Raw genomic sequence first — 14,054 nt, forward strand, 5'->3', positions numbered from 1 at the left:
AGCCTCTTTGAGCTTTGAACTGGAGGGTCTGGGTCACAGAAAGACATGAACAGTGTGTGTGTGTGTGTGTGTGTGTGTGTGTGTGTGTTTGATGGGAAGCTCACAGCTTAAGACAGCAAAGTGGCAGAAGAGTGTTGGCGGTGGAGGAATGCTCCAAACTCAGCCATGAATGATTTTATTGTTTCCTTTCAGTTTGTCCGTTTGAAAGAATAGGATCACATGTGACAAAAAAGAATACAGATTGTTGATCCATTTTCATGATGGAAAACATTACTAACACAGTTTTTTTTAAATCTCTTTAAGCCGCGACATTGATAGTAAATATTATCACATCACCAAAGTAATTAGCTGGGATCTTGCTGTAGGCCTTTCTGCTCCTGTTATCATTCATAGTCCATATTTGGGTTGCAGGGGGTATTTATATTGGCTGATAAAGCTTTGAAATAAATGGCAAAATTGACAGAAAATTTGAACACTGGATAGATTAGAAAGGATATGAGATAACTACACTGAGTCAATGCTTAGGTGGAAATGAGTCAACAGACAGATCGATGCAATTATTGGCATCACCGTGGCAGGCAGCAGAGAGGTTAATCCACCGGCCTCCGTGTCCTGCTGCGGGTTCGATGGCACAGTCATACCCACTGCAGCTCTTTCATACACAAACACACACACTGTCAGCCCATCAATATTATATGAGCGAGGGACAGGAGGCAGGGGACTGCATGGAGTTGACATTGTACCTTACTGCACACACCCCCATTCACTTTTCAGTTTCTCTCATTGGAGCTCTTGTCAATTTCTGCCCACATCTTTTACTCTTTTAACAATATCAGCGATCACTCTCCTGTTTATGGATTCCAACCATCTGTTTCAACTCCAATTAAATGGTTGGAGGTAGTGAAACTCTGGGCTGGTCTTTATGAGGGATCCTCTAGAGAAAACCTCTCTCTGGCACTGTAACAGGAATACAGGGTTTCTTACATAAGTAATGAGGCGAAGATGCCAGCTGCGATATGGCCGCACTCATGTTTTATACAACAAACTTTTTACTCGTATATCATCCCCACCTTGTCTCTCACCACATATTACTGCCTGGCTGTTGCTGCTGGCAAGACCAAATGAAAAGTCTTGTTTTAATGTATTCACACTTGGAGGTGGGTTGCATGGTCTTGCATAGGACAAAACAGTGGTGAAACTGAATTTAATCATTTTTATTTCAAATATTTCACCAAACTTGGAGACTTAGTATAAGTATCTCTCAGCTTGAAAATCTTCCTCCTAAAGCTCAGGGCAGGAAATTCAAATCTGTGATATTTGCAAAGGTCTTGCTGCCTGGAGACTGTGGAGACTAAAATTACTGTCGTTCATCACTGATTCGGTGTAGAGCCAATGCAGAAAATATCACTCTTGACTGAAGTATTTTATCATTTTATATTATTAATTTATTAATTTCCCTTCTTTAAGAGATGGGAACAGATGACAGCTGAAGTTAATAAGGATTTGGAGGTCAAATCATTCCAAGGAACAGCCAGGAATATTCAGAGACACATTTATGAAACCATGCCTGTGGCTCTTTAACGTTGTGTTGAATGTATTTTAGGTTTCTTTGGCTGAAAATGAAAATACCATCTGCTCCTGCTGATGTGCATGGCAGGAAGTTACAATGCAGCTGAGTCCCTGCTTGTGTCTACCTGTTGGCACTGTGCAGAGGAACTCGTGGCTAGTTTCCATTCCTTAAAAGGAGCAGTTTTAAGCAGCTCTAAAGCAGACAACATTTTCAGGTTACACAGTTTATACAAGACAATATGGAAATAGGTACTTAAGTAATATGATTCATTAAGGCTACCTTTTTTTAAAAAAAACTTTATAAAAGTTTAGACAATCCTGTATTTGCATGATTCACTCAGCACATATATGTTATTTTATCGGTTTTCATAACAAGACAAGTATTATGTAGACTGTCATTCACAACCTGTGGAGCATCTTCAACACCCACCTCAATGGTGTCAATACATTGTCATGGCAACTACGCTTCTCATCCTAACAACTGCCTCACCGCCCACAAAGGTCCCACAGCAACCGTCACCAAGCAACCCCCTCCCTCTTCTCAGTTTCTCTATTTAAGGAGCAGAGGAGGAGGAATGATAAATGATGCTGCACAGAGAAAAAACAATTTCAGGAGGAGATGGAGTTGCGCACAACAACTTGTTGCTCATAGTTAATTCACTCAAAATGGAAACAAAGCACAGCCAAACAGTATACATTTAAATATGTGGAGCTGCTGTTAATTATTTACAACTTAGCTGTGGTGATATGCACTTTCCTGTAGATGTCAGAATTGTGTCTTTTTGTCACTGGGCTTTTGCATGACTCTTGCATGTTATGCAACATAATGGAGTTGTCCTCAGTGTTGTTGTTAGACTCAACAATAATTTAGCCGGGTCATGCCTTGCTTGAAGGCACAGGATGTCCTGTTGAAATACCCTGCATTGTATAATGTTTTCCCCTCTGTGCACTCCAAAGATTCTGATTATTGGTATATAACTGGCTTATGGGGTTTGTATTTTAGTATCACTTACAAGATCAAACTAATTAAAATACTTGTAAGTTATTTCCTACTTCCCTGAGAAGCTTTTTCCTCCTTGTCTTGTTTTTACCAACTAAATACTAACACAGGAAGTCTCTGCAATGGAACAGTGGCAACTCAAGGAGGGAGGGAGGGAGGGAGGGAGGGAGGAAGGACATTAGCTGACCCACACTAAGCAAAAATGGTCAACAAGGCACCATTTCAGTCCTTTTTTGTCAACTGCATTATGTAATGTGTGATGCAGAGCCTGAACTATGCCAAAGGTAGAACCAAACAACACAACACACGCCATGCCTTGCCACCAAGATTTGCCTATTTCGTGTGCTCAATCTAATGCTCCCACACATCTCTGACCCTGGCTCTCTACTTTCTGTCCTCTGCTATGAGACACTGCACAGCTGACAAAAGGGGGTGCGGCTAACTCAAGGAGGAAATGAAGGCAGGAACACGTGACTTCATTTGTTCTCCCAAACGCAGACTGACTAATTGACTTGGGGTGGATTTTATTTGTGCTCAAGTTCGTTACAGGACAGCAGGAGGATTTCTGGACTTCTTTAACCTTGATAAGTTTTGTGGTTATTGCTATACTCACTGGAAATAGGACTGATTCCGCTTATATCCAGCTAAACTTTTTTGGTGATTTTGTTACAAATCTTAGCTGCTTGCTATTACTTCTGTGTATTAGACTGAGTCAGAGTGAATCTGGGAGATGTTACTTGCACGTGTTTTGTCTCATGATATTTGATAGTGCACTGAAGTGCCTGATTTACACCTGTTGCTGACATAACAACCTGGTCTTTCCTGTCAGTATGGTGTCGCTAGTATGTGGCAGTGGAGGAGTATGTTGATGACTCCTCAAAATGTGCTATCACTGCTGTGTTTGTCAGACAAGGATACACTGAAGGAAAGACAAGAGACTGAAAGTGAGAAGTAGATAAAGGCAGTGCATAAACTCTAGTAGGCTTGGCTAAACGTAGTAGTATATTAACTCATCCTCTGGACTCAATAAAGGAAAGAGATAGAGGGCAGAGCCCTTTGTGTCTGTTGGATAATCAACTTGCAATGTAGACAGGAATGCTGTCAGATCTTGAGGTTTGGGCCTGCTTTGAAGCAATAGGACTTTGAATGTGATATAGTATAAGTTCACCATGAGTTCCACGAAGAAATGGTTAGCTTCTCGCCGCTCCAAACTGTACATGTAAGTCCTGATATGAAAGCTCTTAAGTACTATTCTACATAATTTTGTGACTGAACTTACTCAATCATTCATTCAATCTCTTGTTTGCACTTAACACACTTCAAAGTGTTTGGTGTAATATTTTGTCAAGTCTCTTCTGACTCATTCTAAAAGCTTCTGCTCATTTTCTCATGTAGTGTGGAAGGGGAGTCCCAGTGTCCAGAGACGGGCACCCACAAAGACAGTTCATTCAGCCAGACACCTTACTTGCGTGGTTCAGAGCGCTACACTGACAGCAGCAGCAGCGTACCCTCTGGATCCAGGGAGCCCTCATGCGTGGCTGCTTCCAGTTCAGCCAGCTTGGCCTGGGCACTGCGAACACGCCACCAACCTGCAAGTCTGGCTCTCCGCAAGCAAGAGGAAGAGGAGAACAAGAGATGCAAGGCCCTTTCAGACAGCTATGAGCTCTCAACAGATCTGCAGGATAAGAAGGTATCATCAAGATACTGTTGGTCAGATGATTTGTATTGTAAATGTTTGTGTTTCCTAGAAGCCATGAGCAGAAAACATTATATAGGTAATGGATTCCTTTCAGTCTAGGGTTAATGGGTGCAAGACATCAAGGCAGTGAATATGTAATCTGTTTTCCTTTTCCTCACACCTTTTGCCAGGTGGAGATGTTGGAGAGAAAGTATGGTGGTTCCTTTGTAAGTCGCAGAGCAGCTAGGACCATTCAGACGGCCTTCAGGCAGTATCGCATGAACAAGAACTTTGAGCGCCTCAGAAGCTCTGCCTCAGAGAGCCGCATGACACGCCGCATCATCCTGTCCAACATGAGACTGCAGTATTCCTTTGACGAACGACAGCCTCAGCAGCAGGCCCAGACACAGACAAACTTCACCCACAGTGTGGCCATAGGACCTCCTCATTCCCCCGACACAGATCGCCAAGGAGACTACACGCACTTAGAGGACTCCTTCTCCAAACAGGTGATGGTGTTGTGGGTTTACTGTGTGTGATTGGCTTTAAAATAATCACGTTTTTATCAGGTTCATTTATTTATATAACTCTTTATGACATGAAAGTCTCAAAGGTCTTTACAGTGACAGAGAGAAACAGACAAAGGAAAGAGGACCACAAAGAAACTCATTAAACAACTGGACAAAGGAAACACACATTTAATCTTGTCAGGCACTGTACTCTCAAAGCATGCTATACATACTGAATTTTATCTTTAAACCTTTTACACATCTATTGTACATTTGTAACAAATGTTATATAATAATAGGTTTCACTTTCTGACATGAGGGATGCTGAACTCCTACCTCACTTTGTGTTCCCTCTAGGTCAAGTCCTTAGCTGACTCCATAGATGATGCCCTTACCTGCCGCGCGGGTCGCGATGACTCCCAGGAGGGCAGCAGGGAGGGTGGAGGGATTAGTGAAGACTTTGGGGAGTGTGTGTGGAGCAGCAGCAGCAACCCCTCCTCCCAAAGAGGTTTGGGAGAACGAGCCAGGGGTGCTGGAGGAGGACTCAGTATGCATGGTGACAGTACCGCCACCTCGTACAGTGACGTTACCCTTTACATGGATGATGGCATGCCCTCATCCCCGCTGTCCCTGGATCGGGCACCCAGCAGCACAGATACAGAGTACTGGGGCCCCGGTGTTGGTGTCGGAGGGCGTGAGGACAGCAGGGACACTGAGGGAGGGGGCAGCAGTAACAGTCGACGTAGCACCCCGTGTACCGAGTGCAGGGACTATCGTCTAAGGGGCGCACATCTGCCTCTCCTCACGATTGAGCCACCCAGTGACAGCTCAGTGGACATGAGTGACCGTTCAGATCGTGGCTCTCTGAGCAGACAGTTGGTCTATGAACAGGAGCCTGGGGTAGGGGCTGGCTCCCCTCAGGGAACCCTTAAACACTCCCCCAACACAGGCACACGCCCTTCCTCCACAGCAGCTGCCCAGGGTCAGACCCGGGCTCCTGGCAGACCTATACCCACACACATCCCTCACCAGGTGGCGGCACTCCACCACCATCACCACCACCCTATCCACCACCATCAGTACCCTGACACTCCCTCGTCCTCCTCCTCCCCGCAGCAGCCCCCCACCACACCTCTGTCCTCCTCCTCCTCTACAGCTCTGCCTCCCGGTGGTCTGGAGCAGCCGTGCTGCTCGGATGGAGACAACGACTCACTCAACTCCACAACCAACTCCAACGAGACCGTCAACTGCAGCTCTGGCTCCTCGTCTCAGGACAGCCTGCGAGAGCCTTTGCCGCCTCTGGGAAAGCAGACCTATCAGAGAGAATGCCGCCATAGCTGGGACTCCCCACCGTTCAACAGTGATGTGGTGCAGAGACGCCAGTACCGCATAGGTCTCAACCTCTTCAACAAGTAAGATACTTATACTACTACTAAACAGAAGTGCCTATGAGAGTCCATTTTCATGGTGATCACGCAATTACTGGTTAAGTTGTAGTGAGAAAGTTCTTTTTCATTGACTATAGGAAGCCAGAGAAAGGGATCCAGTACCTGATAGAGAGAGGTTTTGTATCGGACACTCCAGTTGGGATTGCTCGCTTCATCCTGGAGAGGAAGGGCCTCAGCAGGCAGATGATTGGAGAGTTCCTGGGAAACCGACAGAAACAATTCAACAAAGATGTTTTAGAGTGAGTATGGGAATAGAAAGCACAGAAGCAGCAGGATTTTTTGAGGAAAGTTGTAATAGATCAGAAAATGTAAGACAAACATGTCAAAAGGATCCAGATGAATGTATCTTCAGAAGGAAAGCCTCTGGATGCTACATCCAATGTTTCAGGGCTTCCATGTATCTGGAAAATAGATAATAGATATCCAGGCCAAAACTCCCTCTGCAGTCCGATTAGCAACTTGATATGTGAGAATGACGAAGAAGACACATTTTGGTTCATCTCTAAACAGACATGTACATATGAATGCAGACTTTTTCTTGTAAATAAAAAGCTAAATTGTTGTCGTACAATAGGCGATGGTTTCCGAGATTGCATTTCGACCATGGCACTCCTCTTCTTTTGCTCTCCATGCAGATTGTTCACCTGCACGCAACCAAAGCCTGCTTAAACGTGATTGGTCAATACTACTCTGACCACATGGAAACCAAAAGGCTTCCAATGCCAAAATCTGGGTATCTTGTTTACAGATTCTGCATTCATATTCAAATATCTGTTATATAGAGATTAGTCCAAACACATATAAGCATATGTTCACGCCACATTTCAGCTCACATTTTTCATGCCAAGTCTAAATGGAAGCATGCTTGTGGCAAACTTGATCCCTTCCCCACACACACAAACATGGTATGTAATGATATGTGACATCTACATCGACGGATGAATATTGAGTTTCCAGGGTGTGAAGTAGGAGAGGTTACACTGTGATCTCTGCTGTGTGTGTTTCAGCTGTGTGGTGGATGAGATGGACTTCTCAGGTATGGACCTGGATGACGCTCTCAGGAAGTTCCAGGCTCAGATTAAAGTTCAAGGAGAAGCCCAAAAAGTGGAGAGGCTCATAGAGGCTTTTAGGTTTGTTTGTGTTTAATTCAGTGGGTTCACAATAAAGAAAATAAAAGAGAATTTTAACAGCTATGGCTGAAGTATTAAAATGTAAATGTTTAAACATGTTGTTTCTGTCTCTTATGCAGTCAGAGATACTGTGTGTGTAATCCGACCCTGGTTCGGCAGTTCCAGAACCCGGACACCATCTTCATCTTGGCCTTTGCCATAATCCTCCTCAACACAGACATGTACAGTCCCAACGTCAAAGCTGAGAGGAAGATGAAACTAGAGGATTTCATCAAGAACTTGAGAGGTGCTACTTAATGAAAAGACACATACACTGGATACATGACTTTATGAAACAAATATTAGGCAGTAATAATGTTGTATTACTAACATTATGGACACAGTGAGCAAAGAGACTGGGATTTTTTTTATTTTTAAACATGTTGTTTCAGTGCCATCCACAGTGCATACAGTGCTGTAAATATGGACAGCTGTACACATACATATGTTATGATTACATTACTTATGATCAAAATCAGTCAAGTTGAAAGTTTTGCATGCCAGCCAAACATCAAGTGCGACAACACAAAACATAACAAGCAAGCTAATTTTACCTACTATTACCTACTTGAAGCCTTTTATTTCACGAACCTCTCACCAATAATGACGTAGTTAAGTTACATAGCACCAGAACAGGTGTTTGGGGCACAGAGTAGGAGTATTCTGCATTATTACAAGTCAGTGTACCATCAAATAATTTTGAAGCTGTTATTTTACAGTAAAATAGTTGCTCTAAATCTTGCATAAAGTGGTAACGTCAGCGTTATATCACAGGCAGAACAGACGGTCACCCTGAGCCAGACAGCAGCCTGCTACACAACAACCCACATTATCCTTCTAACACATCTTGTCCTGCACCTTAGCCACCTAAGTTTGTTTGTTTATTTACTTTCTCTTGTTCCCTACTGTGTAACACCTACACTCTGGGAGCCTGCTAGCTGTCAATCAAACACTGACATCTACATCCCCCTCCAGCCAGTTGAGATTAAATGGAGCATTTCTGATATTATTTTTTAAATAAAAAACTACTAACTTAAATTTTAAAAACATGTCGACATAATTTAGACTACAAACAGGGATGACTAGAGGATTTCAGTTGCACTTTAATTGGTGTTTAGCTTTCAAATATGTCTTGCTCCTGTAAACTGTAAATATCACAGAAATGTTTGCATCATTACATTACAAATTACATTATTTGTACAGCCATTTCATTACCATTTCCTGTCTCCACCCAAGGTGTAGACAATGGTCAGGATATACCCAGGGACCTGCTGGTTGGGATCTATCAGCGGATACAGAAATGGGAACTACGGACCAATGATGACCATGTGTCCCAAGTGCAGGCGGTGGAGAGAGTCATTGTGGGCAAGAAGCCTGTGAGTTTTGAAATTGAATAGGGCAACATACGGGTCTGTGTAATATGTTGTCACTGCTTGTTAAAAAGTTTACTCATTTATTTTTTACTGTATTTGTCTACACAGGTGCTGTCCCTTCCCCATCGTAGGCTGGTGTGTTGCTGCCAGCTCTATGAGGTTCCTGACCCTAACAGACCTCAGAGGACAGGAGTGCACCAACGAGAGGTCTTCCTCTTCAATGACCTTCTGGTGGTAAGACTCACATTCATACATTTTTTAAGACATGGCAGATGATAAATGTATTGAATTTAAAAGGCCCTGTAATGAATACATCCCGTCTATGTCGTGCATCAGGTGACCAAAATCTTCCAGAAGAAGAAAACCTCAGTGACTTATAGTTTCAGACAATCTTTCCCTCTGGTTGAGATGCAAGTGCACATGTTCCAGAACTCCTGTAAGAGACCGTTTGTCCAGTTGCACATTTCAACTATTCTCAAGTTACCCTCTATGATCATTAAGTATTTTATTTCTCTCCGTTTGCATCTCTCAGACTACCCTCATGGTATTCGCCTGACCTCAGCAGTCCTGGGTGGAGAGAGGAAGGTTCTTATCGTCTTTATGGCACCCAGTCAGCAAGACCGCACCCGCTTTGTTAGCGACCTCAGGGAGAGTATTGCTGAAGTGCAAGAGATGGAGAAATATAGAGTCGAGTGTAAGTACCCCATCTACTGGTCATTATGGTGAACAGCGACTTGAGTGGGCATGATGATCTGTACGGGTTTCTATCAAGAAATGGAGTGCTGGTGGTACCAAAATATGGTTTATTCTTCCCTGTACTGTGTCCCCCTCTCATCTTAAATTCCCCTGTGTTCCCCCTGTTTATTTACAGCGGAGTTGGAGAAACAGAAAGGTGTGATGCGACCCAGCTTGCTTACTGGAGGTGTGGTTGGAGGAGGCGTAGGTGTGAAGAGCGATATTGTGAATGGCACCCTGGGAAGGACAAGTTTTGATGACAACTGCTCAGTGGGTGAGGGTCTCAAACGCACAGCGCTCAGCTCATCTCTCAGGGACCTGTCGGACACAGGTGAGACAACAGCAACTCAGAGCCGGGGTCAATTCCATTTCTTTCCTGTCAGCTGGGTTGAATTGGGTAGCACAGCTTCTACAACGATTCTGTTTTCTGGTTCTATTACTACACCCTATTTTTCTCTCTTGCTGACATTGAGACACAGCTTACGCATTTTGTATCTTTTCAAAAAAACATTTCAATCTTCCACTCTTTGTTAACCTGACTCTTCCTGGTGGGGTGCAGGGAAACGTGGTCGCAGGAACAGTGTTGGTTCTCTGGACAGTACCATGGAAGTAAGTTTGAAAGACTAGATGTTGACCTGTAACGTTTAATAGGCCTGCATTTCCCTACACTCGTGCTTCATCTTCCCGAGCATGCTCAGTGTGTGTACAGTGTACAAATAGATAGTGAGCGCATGTACATGTATGTGCGTGTGTCCACATGTACCTGCCCTGCACTGACATCTTGGCATGGTTGTGTGTGTTCTTACTTGTCCAAGTATGTCCTTCACCCCCAGATAGAAATATGTCCTGTGTGTGATTATGTAAGTGGGAACAGGGGCTGTAGTGCAATCCTACAGGGATTTTTTCTAAAGCATGATGATGCTTTATCCCCCCAGGGCTCCATCATTAGCAGCCCACAGCCTCACCAGCGCTATACAGTGCCAGGTGTGGTGCCTGGCTGCTACGGAACAGAAGACTTCCGGCCTCACCGCCCCATCCTGAGCCCCGGAACGGGGGTGGGGGGTGGGCCGGGGCAGCAACATACCACTGCTGGGACAGGAGTTGGGGGAGTCTCCAGCAGTGTAGAGAGAGCAGGAGCGGGGAGCGGCCCTGGGGGGAGCAGCAGCACCAACAACAGCGGCTCCTTCCTGGGATCCCTATTTGGCAGCAAACGTGCCAAACCACCAGGGCCCCTTATTCCACCGGGGCCACCATTCCCCGCACCTGTCCCCCCACCGACTACAGGAGGGCCCCCACCTCACTCCCCTTCATCTCTGTGCCAGCTGGACGGGGGGCCTTCCAAGATCCAGGCACTACACGCACAGTACTGTCACGCGGCCACCGTGCAGCCCCCACCACCTTACTACCATCACCATCGCTACCACGTCCAAACTGTCCCTCCTCCTTTGCAAGGTATGCCCCCTCATACTATACAGAGAGGCCCACTACCTTGTCGTCCACCGCTTGGCCCACCGCACGGTCAGCACCCACAGCTGGCCCATCTCTCCCAGCTCTCCCAGCATGGGCTTCCGGGTCGTTACGCCAACATGGTGGTGGGATGTCCCCCCCCCCTTTCTCCTCTCTCCCAACACTCCCAGAACCCTCAGTTCACCCTATACCACGTGCAGCCCACACTCTCTATCAGAGGGGGCGGCGCCCCTGGTACCAAACTTCCACTAACCTTGTCACACTCCCACCCGCACCCCCACGCACACTCCCAAACCCACCCCGGACACGTGCACACACCACACCCAGCCAGCCACTCTACCCATCAAACACACTTTATATTCGGCACTCTGCCCCACAATCTACCATCCGCGTCCGTCAATGCGCATCACGCAGCGTCCGCCGGCCCGTATCTGCCCCAGTACCCTCCTCTCTCTTCCATCCCCCCTCCCCCACCACACTCCCCTTTACCCCCCCCTTCGTCCCCCCTTACCCCTCTTACACCTCTCTCCCCTCACCCCCCCCAGCACCCAGGGCAGCCTCAGCAGGGGCCGCAGGTGACGGGGGCTGGAGCGACAGGTACAGGGGGCAGCTCCAAATCCAAGCCTATCAACCGGATAAGTACCGTGGTATGAGCAAGATGTGGGGCCCCAGGGGTCAGAGGTCAGATTATAGAGTGGAGGAGGTTGGCAGAACTAGATCTAGGACCAAGTCTGCCAGGACAGAAAGTAACAGCAGCAGCGCTAGTGACAAGAGGAAGCGCAGTTTGCTTCGTCTCTGTTACTTTCACCTCCGTTTCCCACACATGTAGGTGGAGATAAAAAAGCACAGCTAGAGTTAAATAGCGTGTGCACACATCTTTGAAACCTGAAAACAGAAACACACACACATGCACATCCATCCACATGAACAAACACTCACTCCACACACAATATCAAAAAAAGTCTATAGCCATATAATTTAAGATGAAGCTAAATCTATATCTAGGTATATTGCCTCAGTTTTAAGCGTTTGAAGTCTAGTTGAGTCTATATGAGACTATTTACATGTACAGTACCAAGATGTGATAACGTGACACTGGAAATACGGAGACCATATATATATACAGCTGCTTACATGGGGATGTAAATAAAGACTAAACCACGAAATGCATTCCGGCGGAGTTTGGCATTAAAAACAGCAGAGAGTTGCAAAAAATGTCCCTTGACTTTGCAATAATTTACTTGGCTTCACGATGTCCCAGTCCATTCTTGCAGGTTCTGCTATGCTGACAGGCATTTTTTTCCCCCTTTTTTTTAAAGAAGACCTCAGATATGTTGCTTTGTCTTAAACTTGCCAGTGCACAGTTTCCTGACAGTCTTTTGCTTAATGGTCTTTTACATGTCAACAGGAGCCACCTGGCTTTATAATGCATTCCTTGTTGGGTATGGGAATTAATGATACAATCAATAATATATTTTGAATGTTTCTGAAGCTTCTTGCTGTTTTATCAATATTATAATACACCTGCTATGAGTATGATGAATATTGTCCAATTAATTGTTTTGATTAGTGAATAATTATATCAGCAGATGTTTGTACATGGTTATAGAGAGTATATGCACATATAAATTCCCTCAGTTTGCCATAGCCACTAGAGGGTGTTCTGATATGTGAAGTGTGATTTATTTCCATTGTACCATGGTTTCCATTGAGTTCATCTTTTTAATAATTAGTATTATTGATTGTTGAAAATAATGAATGGGGTTTAGTTTTGTTCATATTGATTTGAACATCAACAATATTCCTCCTTTTTTTGTTTTGTTTGATGTGAGCAAACAGGCACAATTTCACAAATGGGGAGACTAACAAAACTTGAACTTACTGAATGGATCTGAGTTAATGTTTTAATTTTTTTTATGTTTATGAAGCTCCCAGTATTGGTAAAAGGCTTAAACACGGTTGTGGAAATTGGAAAAAGACCTGGATTTTGGAAGATGCCTATCCCTCATAGTTGTACAGGGCACCTGTGCTCACTTCCTCGCAGTCATCTGATTTAGTCATTGTGTGTTTTTCTATGTTTTGAAGAAGCACGCTTTTACATGAGGTTTTGTGGTTTTGCACACGTGATGTCTTAAGTCAGAAATGGCCTTCTTCTAATCCTCCCTCTTCTGCCACTTTTAGAAATCTCTTATTACATTTTCTGATGCCATGGCATCCTGCCGAGGGCTTCTTGTTTAAAAGCGCAACAAGAGTCAAGAATGTAAAAAAGCCTACAGGTATTACTGTATTTCCACCCCATTTTTTCTGTGGGCTTCGTGTAAATGTTGCCCCTTTTGCTACTGCATTTTTTTTTGAGGTTGTAACTGAGCACTGATCTGGTTTACCTTCAGTGCCATTGATTACCAAGAGAAAACTACATATATTCTGATTTAGGAGAGAATGGATGGGTGAGGACAAAGTAAAAAAAAGTCTGTGGAACAAGCTACTGAAAGAGATGACGAAGTTTAAAGAAGATCTGAATCCTAGAGAAAAGGATTTTAAGGAGGTTTGGAGAGAGTCAAGAATGTCAGATACAGATTTTATAAGTATGTGTTGGCTAGCCTTTTCTTTTTATGGTGTCCTTTTTAACTCTTCTTGCATGAATATATCTGCACTTATTGAATAGATTGTACTGTATAAACCTGAATGTACATATTATACTATACATAGGCTTCTTATCATAGTTATGGGACGAACTACTCCCATTCTGTATTCAGGTGCGTGCATGTGAGTTCCATTAATTATGTACATATAAAAGAGGGACAGGAGTAGGAGATGTTGGCCAAAAGGAATGTTGACTTCTTTTTTCTTTTCTTATTATTTCAGACTGAAGGTGAGAGAATGAGTTGCCGTGATATAATTGAAGCCTAAAAAAAGTTTATATGTCAGTGCACTTATTGATATCATTTTAAACAAATGATTTCAAATTTTTCTTTGTGTATGTATTATGTGTACTGAAAGAATAGAGAATTGAGATGTGAATATTTATTGCTTCTGATAAATTAAAGTGTCCTTGCAGTGAATTGGTCTTGTGTGTACTTTTTATATCACTTCAGGTCTGCTTCCA

At 44.2% G+C, this 14,054-nt stretch overlaps 1 protein-coding gene across 5 annotated transcripts in view; it reads left to right on the plus strand.

The window, feature by feature from the left end:
• iqsec2b (IQ motif and Sec7 domain ArfGEF 2b) overlaps positions 1 to 14,010 on the plus strand; it is a 28,289-nt gene extending 14,279 nt beyond the window's left edge. For 2 of the 5 annotated variants that reach the window (XM_051424789.1, XM_051424792.1), the window contains exons 2-14: positions 3,965 to 4,259; positions 4,439 to 4,756; positions 5,114 to 6,168; positions 6,282 to 6,443; positions 7,212 to 7,334; positions 7,454 to 7,620; positions 8,610 to 8,749; positions 8,855 to 8,980; positions 9,083 to 9,182; positions 9,279 to 9,440; positions 9,618 to 9,812; positions 10,041 to 10,090; positions 10,417 to 14,010. In XM_051424789.1, the coding sequence (XP_051280749.1) occupies positions 3,965 to 4,259; positions 4,439 to 4,756; positions 5,114 to 6,168; positions 6,282 to 6,443; positions 7,212 to 7,334; positions 7,454 to 7,620; positions 8,610 to 8,749; positions 8,855 to 8,980; positions 9,083 to 9,182; positions 9,279 to 9,440; positions 9,618 to 9,812; positions 10,041 to 10,090; positions 10,417 to 11,601 (4,078 nt within the window). In that variant the 3' untranslated portion in view covers positions 11,602 to 14,010. Of the gene's footprint in view, positions 1 to 2,807; positions 3,789 to 3,964; positions 4,260 to 4,438; positions 4,757 to 5,113; positions 6,169 to 6,281; positions 6,444 to 7,211; positions 7,335 to 7,453; positions 7,621 to 8,609; positions 8,750 to 8,854; positions 8,981 to 9,082; positions 9,183 to 9,278; positions 9,441 to 9,617; positions 9,813 to 10,040; positions 10,091 to 10,416 lie in introns of those variants that run through there. The other 3 variants (XM_051424791.1, XM_051424790.1, XM_051424793.1) reach the window with 3 other exon arrangements.
• The last annotated feature ends 44 nt before the right edge of the window (positions 14,011 to 14,054 follow it).

Source organism: Dicentrarchus labrax, unplaced genomic scaffold (genome assembly GCF_905237075.1).
Source record: "Dicentrarchus labrax unplaced genomic scaffold, dlabrax2021, whole genome shotgun sequence".
Taxonomy (NCBI): domain Eukaryota; kingdom Metazoa; phylum Chordata; class Actinopteri; family Moronidae; genus Dicentrarchus; species Dicentrarchus labrax.